Source organism: Grampus griseus (assembly GCF_964374135.1).
Source record: "Grampus griseus genome assembly, chromosome: 8".
Taxonomy (NCBI): Eukaryota; Metazoa; Chordata; class Mammalia; order Artiodactyla; family Delphinidae; genus Grampus; species Grampus griseus.
In genome coordinates, this window is record NC_139002.1 from 60,747,460 (window position 1) to 60,769,833 (window position 22,374).

The window sequence follows — 22,374 nt, forward strand, 5'->3', positions numbered from 1 at the left end:
AGTTAGGAAGAACCCAGGCACCCTCCTTATTAGGAAGGTTGTATTTTATCCTGTAAACAGTAAAAAACCACAGAATAATTTTTCACCAGTGGTGTGTCATGGCTGTCCTGGTGGGAGTGTGGAGAATTGTAGTCGACCAGAGTTCGACTCCTGCTCCAAACAAATGACTTTGTGACCTTGGCTAGTTGTCTCACTCCTCTGAGCCCAGTTTCCATGTCTGTAGCATGGTAATTTAATTCCTGCCCCTCACGATGGTTGTAAGGATTTAATGATATAACGTATATAAAGTACAGAGCGCCGTGCCTAGCACATAGTAAGTAAATACCCGTGGCTATTATTCTTATTATCATCACCACTTCTAGATATATACCCGAGACATGAAAACATACGTCCATGCAAAGACTTGTACACAGATGTTCGTAGCAGCATATTCATAATAGCCAAAAGGGGGAACAACTCAAATGTTCATCAGCTGGTGAATAGGTAAACAAAATGGGGTACGTCCATAGAATGGAATATTATTCAACCATAAAAGAAAGAAGTACATGCTATATTCCTACATTCATGTTGTAGCATGAATGACATGTGCTGCAACATGGATGAACCTTGAAAACATGCTAAATTTAAAAAACCAGACTGAAAAGACCACATGTTGTATGATGCCATTTTTATGAAATGTCAAGTGTAGGCAAATACAGGAACAGAAAGTAGGCTAATGGTTGCTGGGGTTGAGGGGAATGAGGAGTGTCTCTGGTAATGGTGACGGGGTTTCCTTTCAGGATGACGAAAGTGATCTGGAATTAGATAGTGCTGATGATGTATGATGTTGTAAGTGCATTTAAAACCACTGAATTGTATATTTTTTTGAATTGTATACTTTAAATGGTATGTGAATTATATTGTAGTAAAGATTATTTATATTAATATTTTATACCAGATTTCTATTAGAAAAGAGGATCGTATATAAAAGTATTAATTTTTCTTATTGACAGTAAGTTTCCTTGGCCTGGATCATACTTTCTGCTCTCTGTTCCTTTCCCCTCATCCTCCCACACCTCTTCTCTACAGCCCAGGCAGACAGCCACTTGTAAATGCTTAATGAATGTTTGCCATTGTCGGTAAGTATATAGTCCTTTAAGAAGCAGAGAGTTGGGCTTCCCTGGTGGCGCAGTGGTTGAGAGTCCGCCTGCCGATGCAGGGGACACGGGTTCGTGCCCTGGTCCGGGAAGATCCCACATGCCACAGAGCGGCTGGGCCCGTGAGCCTTGGCCGCTGAGCCTGCACATCCGGAGCCTGTGCTCCGCAACGGGAGAGGCCACAACAGTGAGAGGCCCGCATACCGCAAAAAAAAAAAAAAAAAGAAGCAGAGAGTTTCAATAGGAATGATTTTATATCATGATATAAATGTTTCCTCAGCCTGGGATTGAGAAACACTGATTTTTACTGTCCATCAACAAACAGTGGCTGGACATCCCCCCGAGCCAGGCCTTGTGGTGACACGGCCTTACCTGTGTATTTAGTGTCCCCAGCCAACTTATTATATCCTGTGGCAGGGACTGTGTCTTAACCCTTCTTTACTTCTAGACAACACTTCCCTAGCAAAAAAGAAGATCAAGGAATACTAGTTGACCACTACCTTAATGTTCCATTTAACACATAGTTCTTGAGAGAAGTGCTTTTAGAACAGGGCCAGATCTGAATCTTCCATGTTCCCAGGCCCCACTCATTCAAGATTTGGCAAATTGAATGGAATGGACAGTTTTTGAAGAGTAGAGTGAGGTGCTCAGACCTAGGCTTTGGGAAGGAGATTCTGATAGCATGGGGGTTAGAGTAGCCTTTCCTCCACGACTGCCTGTCCACAAGGCTTTGCACCAAGTGGACACTTTATTCAGGGCTCATCAGCTGCCGGCACTTAAAAGTGAGAGAAGGTAGATGCATGGCCCCCAGCAAGCCTCTTCTTTTTGTTATACTTAAAGTTCTTTGTCTTCAAATCATAGGAACTAATGATTGGAGGAAATGCCTGCCTGAGTGCACAAACTCACCAACAAGTAGCACCGGTGAGGGCTGGCACAGCCAGGTTGCTGATGATGACCAGAGGACTCAGCTGACTCTGGTAGGCAGGAAGTGTCCAGAAGGAAGAGAGCATTAAAGGAGAGGGAGAGGCAGAGAGCAGAAAGAAGGGGGCCTTTTCACGGTTATTTCGTATATTCTGTGCTTTAGATTTTTATATGATTTGGTGAATGAATATTCATCTGTGTACAAACGAATTTGATAATGCAGGCATTTTAATGAATAACGCATTGGTGTTGGGGTGTATTAATCTATGTGCGTGTTTGGTGTATTTTTTAGCATGTTTGGCTGTGTGTATTTTTGTATGCACAGCACACCTGTGTGTGTGTATAGCATATCTGTGTGGGTGGCACCTCTCTGCATGGGTGGTGTGTTTCTGCACGTGTGCATGCCCATGTAGGAGCCTCAGTACCCTGACCACTGTGTCAGAGAGGACTGAGAACTCCTCTCTCAGAGTAGCTTAACATGTATTTCAATCTCTTAGGTTTCTGTTGCTCCATATTTCTGTGGGCCTTCCTTACACTGAAATCAAGGCACAAGCCACCTCTGAGGGAAGGCCGAGAGCCCACTGATCACTCATAGAGGCTCTATTTCTCCTTCTCCTCCTGCCAGGAGCTAACCCCCTGCAGAGGAATGAAATGGGACACACACCCTTGGATTATGCTCGAGAAGGGGAGGTGATGAAGCTCTTAAGGACTTCTGAGGCCAAGGTAAGTCTCAAAGAAAGGAGAAGGCCTGTGGGCACTCCATGCTGCATTTGGTCTTTCACTCATTAAATTATGTCAGGCTCCACACCAAGGGCCACTTCTCCTTAGGGGATTATTGTCTATTTAAATTGAAATCCAACCCCCACTCTCATCAAGAATAGGAAGCCGCCCCTCTTCCTGACCAGGAAGAGGCCTGGGCCACTTCTGTCTTCTGAGGACTTTCAAATTCAGTTTTTGAGGTAATGGACCTTCCAGCTCCTTTTCATAGGAGGAAGGACAGCAAGACATAAATCTCAGCCTAAGTACTATTTCCTCAGGCCTCATGTATTCTTTAGCCTCATCAAGTAATCCTTTCCCGTCATCACTCCTTCTAGAGCTATTCCCTGACCTCTTCCCTCCACACACACTCCAGAGAGCCTTGTATGGAATCTGAGCCAAAACAATCTCCATCTTCATTTGATCTTCTCAACCAGACTTTTGAACCTTCTGAAAACAGGCTGCCTTCTGCTCCTCTCAGCCACCCAATTATATCTCAGAAAGTGCTTGGCAGAATCCAAGAACTAGAATCACAAATCTCAGAGCTGGCAGGGACCTGAGAAGTCATCAAGTCCGGTGATGGGAAATCTTATCGAAGTCTAAACAAATAAGTCAGAGGAAAAGAGAGCTGTTCTTGTTGAAGGAGAGGTGGCCCAGTGCCCCGCCCACCGGACTGTCCCTACCCCCCAGGTAACCTCCCTGAAGGCTGTGCTGTGGGCACACATTTTAAATCTCTGAAACCTAAATCAAATGACTTCTTTTCCTCCTGGGGAGACTGGACCCCAGGGATGTGGTGTGACTTGCATTTGGTCCCAGAGTGAGTTACTGTCAAAACTGTAACTAAGACTTGGACAGGGGGTCATATAGTAGGTTCACTGGCAGGACTGGAACTGGAAGGCTTGGTTTCTGACTCTCAGTCTTGAGCTCTTTCCAGCATCATGGAGTCTCTCATTGGCAAACTGGCCGAAGTGCTTTGAGATGATTAAGAGTGACAGGTCCCACCTAGTGGCACATATTCTCTGTGTCTTGAGTAAGAGCACTTAGGTCACCGGACTAAGACAGACAAGACAGGGGTTGTGATCCCAGCTCCCCCACTCACTGACTGGGTGACCTCGGGTGAGCGCTTCCCCTTTTGAAGATCAGTTTACCTTTATGAAAACATTGTGACTAAGTGGTTTCTAAGGTTCCATTCAAAATACCATTGTCTGTGTAGCAGTCAGGATAAACTAGGTCATGGTATTGTAACAACCCAAAATTTCGGAGGCTTAAAACAGCAAAGATTCATTTTTACCTCATGCTACACATGAACGTCAGCAGAGGCGGGTTGTGCTCATCCTAGGTCCTCAGGGACCTGACTGGCAGAGCAGCCACCCTCTGAAATACTGCTGCTTGCTTACAGAGAGGAGAGAGTGCTCTGAAGGGCCTTGCATCTGCAGCTAACTGCTCAGCCTGGAAGTAGGACCCTTTACTTCCACTCACAACTCACTGGAACTAATCCCATGTTCCTGTCCTGTAGTTGGGTCAGCTTCCCCCATGCCATAAGGAAATCCCTGAGCACTGTTTCAAGTCACCTCAGGGACTGCCTCCCCATCATTATCTCCCTTTTCAGGCCAAACCACTGTCCCCTGAGAGCAAGCGCTGCACTTGGCCAAAAGTACCCATATTTGTCAGGTGGTGTGACATAGGGCAGGCCCTGGTCTAGTCATGTAAAGCAGGAGAACAGGCCACTTAGTGCCAGAGAGGGTGGAAGGGTTAGGGCTGCAGAGGGACCCTTAACAAAATTTGGCTGCCCAAGAAATGGCCTGATGTCAGCCACATCAGTACAAAGCTGGTGTCCCGAGTGAATACGTGGCAGTTGCGTCCTCTGTGCCAGTCAGATCCTTCTGGACCACAGAGGGCAATTGCAGATGCTACCTTCTGAGTAGACTGAGCTCTTAGAATCTGTGCAGAGGGGGGCAGTAAGGAGGCAAGCAGAACTGTGCCATGAGAAAAGGCCGAAGGCAATGGGGCGTCTGGCCTGGAAAGGAGAGATGCACGTAGACACAGGGACGACTGGGGTGGGGATGGGAGGAGAGGAAATTAATTCAGTATTAGGACTAGGACAGAGCCAGGCCTAACGGATGGCTGCTGCAGGAGGAGCTCCCTCACAGAGCTGTGACCCCAGGCAGGGACTGCCTTTAGAGGCTAGAAGACCACTCAGAGCCAGCCCAGGGGTTCTGTCACCTCTCAGCTGGAAGACTTTCTCTGTCGTCACCTCTCTGCACTTGATCCCTTTACCCAGTCTGGATTTCCTCCTTCCGAAGTGTTCACCTGTCTGCTGAGCACTTCCACTTGATTGCTCTGCAGTCCCCTCAAATTCTACCCACGTGAACCACCCTCACCTCTCCCTGGATGTCAGCAGCGTTGTCTTTCTCTTAGTTGCTCAGCATCTCCATGGTCACCCATTCTTTCCGCTCTGCTTTTTTCCTCCAAGCTGCAAAAAACTGCCTTTTCAAAATTGTGCGGAAGAGTTTTGCGGAAGAGTTTCAGGGGAAGAACACTGCTTGAGACTGGGTTCTGTCTCCCTCTGCCAGTAAGTAAGCAGCAGCTGCTCCTTTCTGAGTTCAGGCCCCATGTCAGTAACATAATGATTCAGGCCTGGAGGGTGCTGAGGCTCCAACCTGAGACCTCATCTCCTGGCTCTTTGTCTAGACATAGGTTACCACCACTCTGATCTTATCTTCCTCCCCTGCTTTCCATCCGGCATCCCCCTGCCACCCAGCTCAGCCTCTTCCACCTTCACCTACCTCTATAGTCAGTTATGGGCTCTTTATAGAAAATTTGTAATTATAAAAGTCATCTTTCCCATTATGGAAAATTTGGAGAGTAAAATGAAGAGAATTAAATAAGTCAGTACATATTTATGAATGACATCTGTGTGCCAGGCTCTCAGCTAGATGGGAAGAAGACAGCTGGGTGAAACCCTCAAGGAAGTCCCAATCTGGTGAGGAGACAGGCAAGTAAAGCATGATACCACCAACTCATCAGTCCCAGGGAAGGCCAGGGACAGGGACTATGGAAAGCCAAGGTGGCTTCTAATACTGCCTGGGAGATCAAGGAAGGCTTCCTGGAAGAGATGTCAACTGAACTGAATCTCAGTTAAAAACGTTTTAGCCTGATAGCTTGACTACCTGTACATAACTGCTATTAATGTTTTTAATTATTTATAATAATTGTAGGTACCATTTATCAAGTGCATCTAGGCACTCTGCCAGGTGTTCTAATATATATTTTTTCTAATCCTGTAACAAAGCCATGAAGTAGCTCTTATTCCCCACATTTTACAAATGAGAAATCTGAAGCTGAAATAAAGCATGTGACTTTAGAAAATCAAGCTATTATTAGCAACTATTGGGATAAGAATCAGAGATTTCTTCTTATGATACTACATTTGCCTTTTCTGAACCATATCTATATATATTTATATAAGTGGTCTTTTTTTTTTTAACCTGGTTAGTAGCCTACTGTATAAACCCCAGGGGTCTCAAACTGGCAGCCATGTTTTATTTTGCCAACTTTTTTTCTTTTTAAATATGAGTATAATGCCTTAGAGGTTGGAGCGTGGACTCTCCACCCACAGGCACCTATTTCCTATTGTATTATGTGCTTGCCTGTCAGACATTTGTATTTCCTACTTGGTCCTGAAGGTGTTATGAGTTATGATCCTAGTTCCATATTTGGGATCTGCTTTTTTCACTTATTATTTCTTGATGATTTTCTCATTTTAGAATTATCCATAAGCCTAATTTTTAATTTTCTTCTGCCTTTTAAAATGTGTCACTCACTTATCTAAGAATCTCTGTCACCTTAGGTGGCTTAAATAAGTTTCTCCTCATGGCCGGTTTGCTCAGTTCTCTCAGCATTCTCTGTGTGCAGAAGCCCCCTTGGGCCCCCTGAGAAGATCCAGAGGTGGATGAAGCCCAGCTCCTGTCTCCTGAGCTGGCTGTTGGGAGAGGAAGATGGGGAGAGGCAGGCGCTCTTAGCTCTGATACGCACAGACTGACTTGTGCCTTAGGAGGGGTCCATACAGAGTTTGTGGGGGCCCCAGGAAAGCATGGATCACCTCCAGACAGAATAAGCAGGGCAGGCTTCATAGAGAAGATAACTGTGATCTCACTTTGAAGGATTTCAGTAGCTGGAGAGTTTAATACTTAAAGCTTAGACCATTTCCACATCTTAACTAAGAGATGAAGGAGAGGTAGAAATCTATCTCTGTGCACACGATGGCAGATAAAACAAAAATATAGGGAGCTATTCCATGATGAATATTCAGCTGAGGGGGACGTGCTTGTGCCAGCCCGCATCTCCGCTCCCAGATCCTCACTCCATCGAGACTCACGAGGAATTTATTGCTCATTTTAATCACATCCAGAGAATGAATTGGCAGGAATATTAGGCAGATAGGCCTATCATATATATTTTATTTGCATATCCCAGTGACAGAATCACAAGCACATTTCCTATCTCTGTATTTTTTCATTTGCTTCAGGGGTAGCTGGGGATGCAGTGCTCCCCTGAGCCCCTCATTCTGGGCTGCAAGCCTGGGTGCTCCCATCAGATCAGAAGGAAGCTATCAGGAGAGAACAGGTGAGGTATACAGGAGGGTAAGAGATTTATGTTCCTCCTGGCTTAGGGTGAAGAGCTATCCCTTCCCTGCCTTGCCCAACCTGCTCCCTGCTTCGCATCTCATTTCGAGAGCCACTGTGCCGCATGCCTGGCTCTGTGCTTGGCCCAGATGGCCCAGACAGCACCATCTGACCTTCGTTACAGGTTCTCCATGGGCCAAGAACAGCACTCCATGCTTTACAGGGACAGGCTTTTGCTTTCTTTCTTTTTCTTTTTGCTTCTTTTTTTTGTGTGTGTGGCTGCGTTGGGTCTTCGTTGCTGCGCGCAGGCTTTCTCTAGTTGCGGTGAGCAGGGGCTACTCTTCATTGCGGTGCGCGGGCTTCTCATTACAGTGGCTTCTCTTGTTGCAGAGCACAGGCTCTAGGTGCACGGGCTTCAGTAGTTGTGGCACGTGGGCTCAGTAGTTGTGGCTCGTGGGCTCTAGAGTGCAGGCGCACATTGTGGCACACAGGGCTTAGTTGCTCTGCTGCATATGGGATCTTCCCGGACCAGGGCTCGAACCCGTGTCGCCTGCATTGGCAGGCGGATTCTTAACAACTGCGCCACCAGGGAAGTCCCTTCTTTTAACTTCTCAAAAACTGTTTGTTGAAACATATTTGTATAAAGTACGCATAAGTATACAGCTCACTGTATTTTTACAAGCTGAATATACCTGATCAAGAAATAGACTATTACAAGTACTCATTTGCGTCATACTCCCCTCCAGTCACTACCCATCCCTAAGGGTAAGCATTGTCCTGATTTGTTTCACTTTTACTTTTACATAATTTCAAAGATAGTACAGCAAATTCCCATAAACCTTCACCCATAATACCAGTTGTTAACATTTTATTGCACTTGCTTTATTACTTATGTATATATAAATAATATATAGAGAGAGATATGTATAATTTTTTCTGAACCATTTGAGGGTTAAGTTATATACTCGATACCCCTTTACCCCTAAATACTTGTATGAATTTCCTAAAAAATAAAGGGCAATTTTCTTTTATAATCTCAGTACAGTCCTTAAAATCAGAGCATTAATATTGATATTAACTAGTCTATAGATGTTATTCAGATTTCACCAGTTGTCCCAATAATTCTCTTTACAAGAAAAGAAAATTCTGGATCTGAAGCTGGATTCAGTTTTCATGTCTCTTTGGTCTCCTTTATTTTTTAATTATTTTTAATTTTTTTTTTTTTTTTTTTTTTTTTTTTTTGGCTGTGTTGGGTCTTTGTTGTCGCACGTGGCTTTCTCTAGTTGCAGCGAGCGGGAGCTACTCTTCGTTGCGGTGCGCGGGGCTTCTCATTGCGGTGGCTTCTCTTGCTGTGGAGCACGGGCTCTAGGTGCACTAGCTACAGTAGTTGTGGCACACAGGCTCAGTAGATTTGCGGTTCACGGGCTCTAGAGCGCAGGCTCAGTAGTTGTGGCACACGGGCTTCATTGGTCCGCAGCATGTGGGATCTTCCCGGACCAGGACTCGAACCCGTGTCCCCTGCATTGGCAGGCAGATTCTTAACAACTGCGCCACTAGGGAAGCCCTGATCTCCTTTAATCTGGAACAATTCCTCAGTCTGTCTTTCATGACCTTGACATTCTAAGGAGTACAAGCTGGTTATTTTGTAGACCGTCCTCAATTTGGGTTTGTCTAATGTTTCCTATGATTCAACTCAGATTATGCATTTCTGGCAAGAACACCCTCTGGTGCTTATTTTCAATAAATTCGTTAGGTAACCCCATGCTAAAAGTAGGAATATGAAATTTGTGTTTTAAGTCTCATCTTCCTAAACAGGCTCTGAACTTCCTGAAGGCAAGAACAGGTCTTTTCTTATCTAGCAGGGTGGAAAGTGCAGGCACTGGAGTTAGACTACAAGGGTTAGTGTTCTGCCTTTATTACTTGCTACCAGTGGGACCCTGCTTTAATTACTTCATCTCTGGACAGTGAGGAAGGAGGAGATCCTCTGAACTCCACAGGGCTGTGAGACTTAGAACAGTTGGTTCTAAATCAAGCAAGACTCATCAGTCCATGTTCAAACTAGTGAGTGGAAGTTTGAGGAGTAACAGGATATTTTCACAGTCACTGAGTCCCACCCCACAAGGTACTTATTAATTACAAAGGGAAGAATTTTGGAGAAACTTAGCACAGACCACCTTAACCAAGTGATCAAAATTAACATCCCCAGCCACAGGTACAGGAGCATCACGTGCCTCCTGATGTGATGGACTGAGGAGAACATAACCCATTTTCTCACCTTAGCCACTCCTTGCGCCTCTTAACCTTCTCTCACCACTCTTGTCTCTGGATTAACCCAGCTATTTGCAAAGGAATGACATGATCTGATTTACATGTTAAAAATATGGTTCTGGCAGCAAAAAGAGGATCGACTGGAGGAGAGGAGAATGGAATCTGGGATGCTGACATAGTGGTTCTCAAGTCTGATGGGACTGATGCCTGCTCTGTACCCAGCTTTCCTCTACAAGGATGTGGATTCTGAGCTAGTTCAAGAGACTTTGAAGTCCCTTAGGTGCCCCTCTTGTCCCCCAGTCTCCTCTCCTGTCTGCGCTGTATTTCCCAGGCTCCTTTGTTGGACCCCTAGGCTCCTCTTGTCATCACCCCCCTTCTCAGGACTCATTCCATCATCCCACACCCCTCCAGTCTCATCTGTTGCCCCATGGTCCCCTTTGTTGGCCTCTGCACCCAGTCCTCTCTGTCCCCCACAGCTTCAGGGCATGGTAGAAGCCCTGACTGTGATGTAAGTTGGGGTTGGATCAGGGAGTCAGGAGGATGGGGCATATCTGAGTGTGTGAGCAGCCAGTGGGCTCTGCCCTGACCTCCCACAAGAGACAAACTGCAGCTTGGCCTCTCTTCTCTTCCCTCTTCCATGCTTATCCTGTTCTTGTCCAGGGTCTCATTCTGCCTACCACCCCTAACCTCGCTCCTCTCTCAGTGAATGTACTACCAGGTTTATTATCAGACCTGTTCCTGAGGAATGCCCAACAGTAGGTGTGCTGCCATACCCCTTCTCCCTGTAACCCTCCTCTGCAGATCCTCTCTGCCCAGCCACCCACTTCCTAGCGAGAGCCCAGCTAGGCTTCGCCTCGGCCTCCCAGGCCTTTCCTGTAAATGCACTCAGAGCCAGGAGGGGTGCCATATTAAATCAAGAATGATGGAAACCAGTGGCCATGATTATCCAGCCGAGATGAAGCATTGGGAGCTGGTTGCTGCTAGCTCCAGGTGAGGGCTTCTGAAGCTAATTGCATGTGGCTTTTATTAAGAAGATGATCACTCCCCCGCTCTTGCTCTCCTGGGTAGCTTCTTGGGCCTCTCAGCCCAGTGCCCCCTACTTTTGCAGGCTGGGTCATCTAACCTGTCTTCTCCTCCAGTGGAATCCTGTCAAAGCAGGGCCTTGACCTCAGTCCCTGTAGCCTTCCTCCCCATTTCCTCAGAAAGCCGGGAACAGCAGTAGCCCACATTCATAGACCCTTACCAAGTGCCTTCTCCCATCCTTCTCTCTCCTCTCCCCCAAATAGAATATATGCAGACCAAATGTTTTCCTTTCCTAGGTTCTTCCACTGGTTAGTTTTCCACAAGCCTGAACTCATAGCTCATGCCTTAAAAAGTCATTCATTCATTCAGCATATTTTTTAATATAAACTCTGTGCTAATAAGCATTAGGAAAAGAGCATGAAGCAGTAACCTTCTACCTGGTTTAACCCCGTTGTCCTGTACATTTTTATCAAAAAGTCTGATCCAGTTTCAGAAGTTTCTCTGAGGAGATATATAGGGCTTCAGGCTGGGAGGGAGTATGCTAGAATGAGGATGTGCTCAGATTTAAGCCATAGGTTGAATCTTTCCCAGTACCATCTAGAAAGCTCCTGAGAAACCAGCCAGATCACAGTGCAACCTTTCCCCCATGCTCACCCCCATAAAAGTCAAGAACCCTTTCCCATTGCCCAAGAAAATAATAGGAATACTAAGATAACCTAAAATCATGACAGTGAAGTCGAGTTATAGGAGGTAGAAATATTTCCCTGAAAAAGACTTAAGGAGGCCATGGTGGCCGTACCCAAACCAACAAAGTGGCGGGAAATGTCATGTTAGGCTTTGCCTGTAGCAAAGGAAAGAAGATATGTTTTGTGAGGCCCCACAAACTAATAGATGAAAAGTACCTATATATGGAGTTCTCTACCGCGTAAGGAAAATTGACAGGCAGAGCTGAGCCACCCCGGACAGTAGAGGCGTCCTGAGAACTCAGTTGGTGTTGAGACTGTACCCTGCAGACCCAGGGTTCCTAGGAGGAGAAGCCTCAGGAGCCACACTGGGGCAAGTGGGGGCATCCACGTGGACTTGGCCTCTGGCTTCTGCTTAAGCCGGAGCAACCGTTCCCCTTATCTGTGGGCTCCGTGCAGATTAAATTAGTTAAAAGGGTTCCAGCACCAAAACAAAAACAAACAAACAAAAAAGGCACTGGTTTAGATAATCAGTTATCAGAATGCAGCAAAGGAGAAGTTACATTTATCAGAGGCCTGCCACGGGCCAGGTACTATGCTGGCCACTTGAGTCTCTCACATAGCGACTTCTACGTACACATTTGTTGTATGCCAGAGACCTATCAGTTGTTTCATATACATCACCTCACTTAATCCTCACAAGGATCCTGCAAGGTAGGTGTGAGTACCATCACCGTGTTAGAGATGCGGAAACTGAAATTCAGGGAGGTGAATTAACTTCCCCAAGGTCAGCTAACTAGTAACTGGATTAGGCGAGGTCTAAATTCACATCTTTGTGGAGCAAAGCTGCTTCTTTCTGCCACACTGTGTGCCCCACTGTGAGCCAGAAGAGGAGTCAAACTCCAGATGGGGACTACTATAAGAATTCAGTGAGACACTACATCTAAAGTGCTGAGTACCGTGCCTTTCACACAGCAGCTGTTCCACAAACGGTAGTTACCTCATTCGGTTGGCAACATGTATTGACTTCTTCTGTGAGTAGGGCCCTATGCTAGGCGCTGGAGCTATAGCAATGAATAAAACATGGGCTTTGTCACTACGGACCTCATGTGTGGAGTAAGGAGACATAAACAGTCAGTTAAATAAGTGCTCTGGAGGTCCCGGGGCCAGGGCAACAGGCTCCTTAGGCAATTTGGTATTTAAACTGAGATCACTTAGAGGTAGGTGGGAATAGAGAAGACTTTTGTGCTGAGGGAGCAGTGTGAGCAAAAGGCCCAGAGGCAGGAATACCCATCCCTGAGGGGAAGTGACGAAACAGACCTAACAAACCCTCCGAGGCCAGCTTCCTTCTGCAGCCAGACTGACTGTGAGCTGGCCAGGCTGCTGGCCAGTGCTGTACCAGCAGGTATGTGTGCATCTCACCATCAGAGCCTTCCACCCCAGTGGACTCGAGTGCTGAGAGGGGCTGAGTGGACAGGGAGGAGGAAGCAGATATATGCCTGGAGTCGGCAGAGCCAGGTGATGTATGTGGCGCCTGAGGGAGCTGCACGATGACACGCTGGATTCCAACCAGCAAGTGTTGCTCCGCTGGGATCAGCGCCGAATTATTGCTCCGTATGAAACCCCGGAACTGATGGGAGCTTTCAGTTACAGACTGATAGCAACAGCCGAAATTGGATTGTTTGCTATTTATTTTTTTTAACTTCTGTCAAGGTCACTACCTTAACAAGAAAACACTGCCCAAGCAGCAGGTATTTTTCATCCACTCTCCCTGCAAGAGCAATCTGCAGCCACAACTTTTGTGACAGGGCCATACCTTGGCAGCTCGCTTTCTAGAAAGCTGTCAGTATTACAGGGGCCCTAGGGGAAAGAAGCCTCCTGAAGACCCAGGTCTTTCCATCCCACTTCAAGACCTGTTCCCTTCCCCCACCCTCCATCCCCTGGCCTCCATAAATGCTTTATCATCAGACCCACACACTCACCCCTCCTTGCCCAGTCTCCAGATAGTCCCACAGCTCCCACCTAGCCCAGTATTCCAGCTCCTTCAAGCCTCCTGTCTCCCAGAATTTTTCCGTGCTTTATGTATCCTTCCCTTCTCTGTACTCCTACATCACCCAGTCTAGCTGTTAATTTCTCTTTATATCTGTCATCAACTTCATTTTTGCAAATATTCACCAGATGCCTCCACTGTGCCAGGACCCGTGCCGGGAATAGCAGTGAGTAAAAGGCAGTGCCTACCCTCAGGGGGCTCATAATTGATTTGGAAGACAGAATCACACACATGCAACAAACTGGTTTTCAAGTAATTTTTTTTTTTTAGTGATAGGTACAAGGCTAGAAATAGGCACACATGCTTTGGAACCATGAGGGAAATGGCTAATTCTGCCTGAGTAGTATTTGTGTACAGACCCTGCCTCTCCTCCCCTGCACAACTTTGAGCTTCCTGAGAGCAAGGCCTGGCTCTTCTCTTCTCCCTCGCAGCAGGACCAAGCTCGGGCCTCCTCCATCTGCCTTTTCTGAAATGGACCAAGCCGGAGGCCAGACACATGCCAGACACTCAGCATCATCTAAACCTCCCAGGGGGCAGGGTATAATCCTCCTTCCCCCTGCCCCACCTTTCCATCATTGCATGCACAGGGCCAGGCACACAGCAATTGCTGAATAGTTGTGTTTAATTGAAATGCAGTATCATTGAAGTAGAGGGTGTTCGTAGCTCTGGTTTAAAAACCAAAATAGGTTTCAAGAGGTTAAGTGGAGGACTTCCCTGGTGGTGCAGTGGTTAAGAATCCGCCTGCCAATGCAGGGGACACGGGTCGATCCCTGGTCTGGAAAGATCCCACATGTCGTGGAACAACTAAGCCTGTGCACCACCACTACTGAGCCTGCACTCTAGAGCCCATGGACCACAACTACTGAAGCCCGCACGCCTAGAGCCCGTGCTCTGCAACAAGAGAAGCCACCACAGTGAGAAGCCCACGCACCGCAACAAAGAGTAGCCCTCACTCACCACAACTAAAAGAAAGCGCGCGTGCAGCAACAAGGACCCAACACAGCCAAAAATAAATAAATAAATAAATAAATTTATAGAAAAAGAGGATAAGTGGAAAAGGAAAGGAACCTATATTTGTAAGCACTCAGTGCACATCAGTCATGATGCTAGGCACATTCTATATACATTATCATATTTAATCCCCAATTTACGGAGGAGAAAACTGGGGCAAAGTAACTTGCTCCAGGTAATGAGCACATCTTGTAAGTGATAGAGCTGAGATTCGAACCAAATCTTCTGTCAGACGCCAGAGTCAAGGGTTAATTTACTAGCAGTACTTACTAGCAGGGTGAGGCAGGACCCCTGAGCAGTGGCCACCCGAGGTAGGGAGATGAGGTGAGGCCTAGGTCGAGGGGCAGGGGGAGGACTGGGCCAGCCTCCAGTGGTCATGAGCCAGAGCTGTGCATCAGGACCCTCAGAGAAAAAACCCTGTGTTTTTCCCCCCTGGGTTGGGGGATAGAATGAAACTAGGATCCTCCTGGGCCCAGCACTCCTGAGCCAGCTTCCCTCTCTCCCCACAGTACCAAGAGAAGCAGCGGAAACGTGAGGCCGAGGAACGGCGCCGCTTTCCCCTGGAGCAGCGGCTGAAGGAGCACATCATTGGCCAGGAGAGTGCCATCGCCACAGTAGGTGCTGGTGAGTATGCGAGATGCTGGCCTGCACCAAAAAGGGCAAGGAAGCTCGCGGTCTGCCCTAGTGAGCTGTAGTCCTGCTGTCTCCATGCTGGGGAGAAGTGGCTAATAATATTACAACATAACATTTGTTGAATACTTCCTATGTTCCAGGCAGTGTTCTAAGCTCTTTGCATATGTTGTGTCATTTAATCTTTACAGCAACCCTATGAGGTTGGTGCCATTAAATTCCTCTTTTACAGATGAGGAAGCTGAGACAGAGCACTTCAGTAATTTGCTCAAGGCTGCCTTCGTATGCTTTGAATTTAACTCTAACCTTCATCTGGTCTACTGCCCCCACCCCACCCCCATTTTTCAGGTAGGGAAACTGAGACCCAGAGAGGAACAAGAGTTTGTCCATCACTAGTAATGTAGCAGTTGAGCCAGAACTAGAACTTTTATCTTCTGTCTCCCAGCACAGGACTCTGCCACACTTCAGTATAATTTGTCAGCAGCTGGTTCAATTTTGGGGAAAATATTCTGAACAAGTCTTGAGTGCCTTCTTCTCCACCTCAGAAGTTCTTTATGTCCGATACTTTGACCCCTGGGAGCTAGACTGCCTGCTGGTGTAACTCCTAATCTAATGGCCCTCCTCCCCATGCAGATCCCACTAGAGAGATATATCAAACTGAGATTCTGCTCAGGATGGTGGCCTCACTATTGTTCCTCTACTCAGGTGCATGACTCCCTGAGGGTGACCTCAGACAGGTGAGGTAAGGTCAGTGGAACCCTATGCCTGGCCTAGACAAGGGGTATCCCCCAGGGCAGTGGTTCTCAAAGTGGTCTCTGGACCAGCAGCACCAGCATCCTCTGGGAACTCGTTGGAAATGTAGATCTGAGGCCTCAGCCCAGACCTATGGAATAAGAAGTTCTTGCAGGGGGCCCCAGAAATCTGTGGGTTTTGTTTTTGGGGGTTATTTTTTAATTTATTTTTTTGGCCATGCCATGCAGCTTATGGGATCTTAGTTCTCCGACCAGGGATTGAACCCAGGCCCTCGGCAGTGAAAGCAGAGTCCTGACCACTGGGCCCCCAGGGAATTCCCCAGAAATCTGTGTTTTAACAGGCCCTGCAGGCAATCTGACGCTCAGCTCAAGTTTAAAAACTTCTTTCCGGTACTTCCCTGGAGGTCCAGTGGTTAGGACTCTGCGCTTCCACTCCAGAGGGTGTAGGTTCAATCCCTGGTCAGGGACTGGGATCCTGCGTGCCACGTGGCTTGGCCAAAAAAAAAAAAAGAAAATTAAAAACCTCTTCCCTGTGATGTCGTGGTCAGTCCCACTCACATGTTGCATCTGGTGCTGCATCTAGTCCCACCAGATGCAGCCCAGAGACTGCCAAGGCCAGCACCAGTTCTCGCCAGTAAAAGGAGAAATGAGTCTGAAATTGTGGTGCCCCTCTGGAACATTCTGGAGTGGCCTTGTCAGCCCTAGGAAACCTATTAGAGGAGTCATTGAACAATGAAGGCAGTCACCCCTGTGACACACTAAGCCCAGCCCAGTCTCCATCATCCTCACACACCAGTGGGACTGTTAATTTCTCATTATATCTGTCATCAACGTCGTTTTTGCAAGTATTCACCAGATGCCTCACACACCAGTAGGCTCGTGAGCCCCTCATCAGGGGCCTGACCATCAGTGAATAAGAGGAGCCCATAGGGACTTCCCTGGTGGCACAGTGGGTAAGACTCCACGCTCCCAATGCAGGGGGCCCAGGTTCAATCCCTGGTCAGGGAACTAGAGCCCACATGCATGCCGCAACTAAGAATTCACATGCCGCAACTAAGGAGCACACTTGCCACAACTAAGGAGCCAGCAAGCTGCAACTAAGGAGCCCTGGAGCTGCAACTAAGGAGCACGCCTGCCACAACTAAGGAGTCCACATGCTGCAACTAAGGAGCTGGCGAGCTGCAACTAAGGAGCCCACCTGCCGCAACTAAGAAGACCCAGTACAACCAAAATTAATTAATTAATTTAAAAAAAAAAAAAAAAAGAGGAGCCCATAGACCAGAGCTGCCTCACCAGCTAGAGGTCAGAAGGCTGCCTGCAGGCACACACAGGAGCCAGGGAAAGCTTTTATGAATACACAAGTTCCTGCTACTCAGGCCCAGACCACACCAGGCTGCCCTTTTGGGTCTGGATACAGACAGCCACCCTCAGCCACCACCTTGGAGGTGGCAACACTGCACTCTGTGTCTGAGGTAGAGGGGAAGGAGACCTGGGAACTCTTGAGTTGAAGAAGAGAGGAGGAGGAGCCCATGGGAGAGACAGGTGACCTAGCAGAGATCTGAGAAAGCATATCCTGCTGGAGTCCCATGTCCACTTGGGCCAGAACTGCAGCTGCCATCGTGATATTTTCCCCCCACTTCTTACACAGCCCTTTCCCAGCAGGTTGCCTGCTCCTCTTACCTCCTGCTACTCACCAGCTTCTCAAGCCCATAAGCTATGAAGCTCCCAGAAGTAGCTGGGGGGAGAGGGAGGATCAACCAGGGCTCAAATCGTAGGTGGGCCACTTACCAGCTGTGCAGCTCAGGCTGGTCATTCAGCTTCTTTGAGCATCAGTTTCCTCATCTCTGTACCGAGGAGCCAAATCCAGGACTGTCAGACTGTAAAGCACATGCTTCTTCCAGCGTGTACCAGATAGCACTCAACAAAATCTAGTCCCCTTCCTCAAGATGTTTACCACCTAGGATTGGGTACTGTGCTCTACAGGTCAGGCCCACAGTTATTTCCTTCAACCCGGGACTTATCCCTAGTCCCAGCCCCAGACTGGTCTCTTCCCCAGGTCCTACATCACCTTGTCTGTCCCTGCCCTTGGCCCAGAGCAGGAGTAGATGATTCCACTCCCCACCTCCTAGGACCTGTCAGAATGTCTGCCCCGAGTGCTTCCTTCTATCCAAAGCTCCATTCTGTCACCCGAACTGCCTCAGATCTGGAGGCAGATCTTTGTCCTGTGGTATGTAGGTTGACCCTGCTATGGCTCCAGTGATGCTGGAAAAGATACAGAGGCCGTGGATGGCCTGGGCTGAGGGGTTGGTATGTTCTCTTCCATTTGTAAAGCAGTAACTGTGCACCCACCTTGCTAGAGGCCCTGCAGCCAGGATCACACTGATAATAGATTGTGTTCAGCTACAAACTCAGGTGAAGCATGAGGCACTCTTTGGGTTGGAATTTGTGGCAGGTAAGCAGCAGCCAGTGCCTCAGGACCTCAAGACTGAAGTAGGTGCAGGAGAGGGAGGCGGATCTAGAGGGTAGGCCAGACCTCCCTGAGTCCTCTAGGCTAGTGTCAGATATGTGCTGGGGACTGGCTGGGTGGAGCCTGGCACCCCAGGGGTACCACAAGGATGGGCAGGCAGAGAAGTGCCGCAGAATGAATTGATTTGATAAATGGCCATTTATTACCCTCACGAATTGACTGAAACCAATTTCGGTCACATCAACCCCTGGTAAGTGCTGGGATATTGATTTGTGCAAAGTAATACAGTGAATTTATCAGTGTGATCCCCAGCTGCAGGGCTTCTAGCAAGGCTGGCGCACAGTTACCGCCTTACAAATGGAGGAGATAAAGCACCAGCCCCACAGCCCAGGCCCCCATGGCCTCTCTGGTCTTCTGGGGTCACTGGAGCCAAAGCAGGACCAACCTACAGACCACAAGCCAGAGCACTGACATTGAAAGTGAGGCTCTCCATCCAGAATGCAGAGCCGTTCTTGAACATGGGGAAGGGGAGGATGCCTGTTCTACTGGGCAGACCTCCTGGGAGCTCAGAGCCTCTGTGCCCCACCATCCTCAGAAACGCAAGCAGTTGTCTATTCAGCCCATTCAGAGCTAGACTCCGCCCTCCTCCTCCAACCCACCCTCCTCCCATGTTCCTGTCGCAGTAAAGGCACTACCGTTCCCTGGTCTCCTAAATAGAAACTTAGGTGTTTCCTTGGTCCTTCCCTCCCCCTCACCCCTCACAGCCCATCAAGTTCTATCATTGTAACTCTCTGTTCTTCTCCCCTCTGTTCCTAATACCGCTGCCCCAGCTCAGGACCTCAGTATCTCCCATGTGAACCAAGCAGTGGCCTCCTCACTGGTGTCTCTGCCTCCTTTTCTTTCCCTGTAATCACTTCTCCCCAGCTAGAGTGAGCTTTGTAAAGTGTAGGGGGGAAAAAAAAAAAAAACCTGTTTAAAATCTTTGAGTGGCTGCCCTAGCCTGTCACACAGGGCCCACCCCTGCTGCTCCCCCTCCTCGGTTGCCCCCACCCGTCCCCACCTGGCACTGCACAAAACGGCTGCTTCTGCTACCCCGCATGTGCTGTGTTGATCTCCTGCCTGCATTTGTTGATGCTGCCCCCTCTGCTTGTAATTCCCTTTCTTCTGGCCCCTTCCCCACCCCAGCCCTGCCCACCTCCCACACTCGGGCTGGTTTTTACTTAGCCTAACTCAGTTCAGGAGCAATAGACTGTAGACTCCTGAGGGCAGAGACCATGACTGAATCATTTTTGTTTTCCCATGTCCTGGCACAGCGCTCTGCTCGAAGTAGATGCTTAGTGAAGTTTGTCAGATTAATTATTTTGGTATGGCCCTTTGTCCATCTCTGATGTGCTCTGAGGAAAGAAGAGAAGCTGTAAGCCTGCTTTCTAGTTGTTCACAAGCATACTAGGAATGTGACTGTAGCGAAATAGTTAATTACAACGCCCATACTACTCAGCCTTTGACGCTTTTTCCCCAGACCTGCTCCAAGAAGCTTTTTCTGGGCAGCAGGTCATCCTACACACCCTGTCGCTCCCTCTGACCAGGGGCCTGTCCCCAGAACCCATTGCATCTGGTCCCAGTTGACTCAAGCCCATGAACTCCCCCAGGAAGCTCTACCACCTTGACTGCTCTTCCAAGGTCTGGCCCGAATTCAGAATCTCAACATCAGCCATGTGCACACAGTAGGCGCACCATCCTGTCTTGTGCTCCACGTCCCTCTTTGACTAATCCAAAAATGTACCTTCCTAAGCACTGCACCTTTCTGGACCCTCCCTTGGAGTCCTGTTTCTAATCTGAGAAATACATCCAGGTCATCCCTGAGTTGTAGAGAGGCAGTGACTGATTTAGAAAACTTCTTACAGTTCCACTTCCCCACCTCACCACTTCAGGTGTCCCTCCTGTGCGCCTGCCATTCTTATTGTCTGGACTGCCCTGCCCTTCCACTCACCTGCCGGGACCCTCAACACCGAGGCCTCCTCCAGGAAGCCTTCCTTAGCCCTCCACCTGGGTGCAGGGCCCTTTCTCTGGGCTTCCCGTGGACATCTTTTAAAACTGAACTTACCACATGGCATCAGTGGTCTTTCTCCCTCCCAAGGTCAGGAACTACCTCTCATTCAGGTCTGTTTCCCCAGGGTTGGTACACAGGTGTGTAAAAGGTTGAACTCAAGTGAACTCAAATGAACAAAGTCTGAGACCATCTTGACGTTCTGCCTCTCCTCAGCACAAATTCTGATCTCAGCCTCTTTCTGGAAGGGTGTCAATCTTCCCTTCAGGGATCCCTTACCTCACAGCATGCACATAGGCACATATAATGGGTGGGCTCAACAAAAGCTGTTTTTTGCAATTTTAATACGTAACCCCTTAGTAGCAATAGTTTGTCTTCAGAAAGACTAATCCTTACAGACTAAGAAGAGAACTCACTCTCATCATCCACCAAACCCAAGGCACCAGTATCCACTCAGTCAGCAGATACTTCTTGAGCTGTGCTCCTCGAACCTATAAGCTTAGATAGGAAATTGCTAATAGACATTTAGATGACTCAGCCATGGAGTCCCTCTGAAGGACAGGTTTCCCTAGGAGGTGGCACAAGCATGGAACAAACATGTTCCAGTTAGGTTAAAAAAATCTCTCCCACTGCATCACCAGAACTTATCAGGAAAGAAGAGTCAGCCTGCCCAGACTCCCCCGGAACCTTGAGCTAGATGGAGGCAAAGGCCTGGCATGGGAGGAGGAGGCAGTACTTTTGTCTCACTTTGGTTTTGCACACACCAGGGCTTTCCTCTGGAATGTCCCTTCATACCCAGACTGCCCGGCCATCTCTCCCTCATACTTCAGGCACAAATGGCTCTTGCCACACTTCTCCCAGTTGCTCCCATCCCACTTGGAACCCACAGTTTTCATAGCAGCGTTCAATCAAAAGGCACAAACCTTGTTTTAGGCTTCTTTGTAGGTGCCCCAGCACTCAACACAGAGCTTTTTTGCTGAGCAAATGAATAAGGCTCCCTGGAGAGAGGTTAAGAAGAGAGTGGAAACCTTATTCACCCAAGGGTAGTAGTAGTAGTAGTAGTAGTAGTAGTAGTAACCAGTTGAAGCCATAAGAGACTGTTGGGTCCAGGCCTCACTCTTCTCTGTAAAATGGGAGTTGAAGTGTCTGTTCTTTTCCCCTTGTGATTCCAGAAAAACCAAGAATTAATTCATTTAGTCAGCACACATTAAACCAGTGATGGGCAAGAGTCCCTCAGGAAGTAGAATGCCTAGCACATGCACCCACGGAATACACAGGTTGAGGCACACCCTCCCCCTGATACGAGGGCAGAGACAGATGAAACCTGTTCCACTGCCCCCCTTTGAGCCTCAGTCTCTTGTTCTGTAAAATGGAGGTAATGTCTACTTCTCTGAATTATTGTAAGGATGAAAGTGAGATCTGTAAAATAGCAAAGCTAATGGCAGCTGCCACTACTGCTGCTATGACTACCATTATTTTTATTATTATTCCATTCTTTGCAACTTATAGCCATTAACTATACTATACTATAGCCATTAACTCATTTTAATCTTCATGTGGGGCTGACTGAGCATGTATGGCTCTTCCCATTTTATAGATGAAGAAACCAAACCTCTAAATCAGTAAGTGTTTTACTCAAAGTCAATCAACTAATAAGTGGCAGAGCCAGGACTCCAAACTAGGTCCTGTAACTCCTGCCCTCTCCATCATACTGCCCCATAGATGAACATAGGAGTTAATGGAGCAGATGTGATGTGGTGGAATAAACAGGAAAGAGTTGTTGCAGGTGAGACTTAGGATGGTCTGGTAGTGGTTGACATGGTCAGGAGAAGACGTTCTGGTAAGGGGAAGAACCCAGCAAGGAGGCCCTGGAGCTGGCTCAGCATGTGGAGAGGCTGCCAAACCTGTTGGAGCTTTCAGAGATGGGACTGGCCAGAGAAGGGGCTGAGCTGCCTGCTCAGGGAACCTGACACCATCTCAAGCCCAGAGAGCAGTGGTCAGGATA

The 22,374-nt window shown here is 47.9% G+C and overlaps 1 protein-coding gene across 2 annotated transcripts in view; it reads left to right on the forward strand.

Moving 5' to 3' along the window:
- CLPB (ClpB family mitochondrial disaggregase) overlaps positions 1-22,374 on the forward strand; it is a 155,360-nt gene that overhangs the window by 110,277 nt on the left and 22,709 nt on the right. For both annotated transcript variants that reach the window (XM_082659851.1, XM_082659850.1), the window contains exons 6-7: positions 2,683-2,780; positions 14,983-15,097. In XM_082659851.1, the coding sequence (XP_082515977.1) occupies positions 2,683-2,780; positions 14,983-15,097 (213 nt within the window). The remainder of the gene's footprint in view (positions 1-2,682; positions 2,781-14,982; positions 15,098-22,374) is intronic.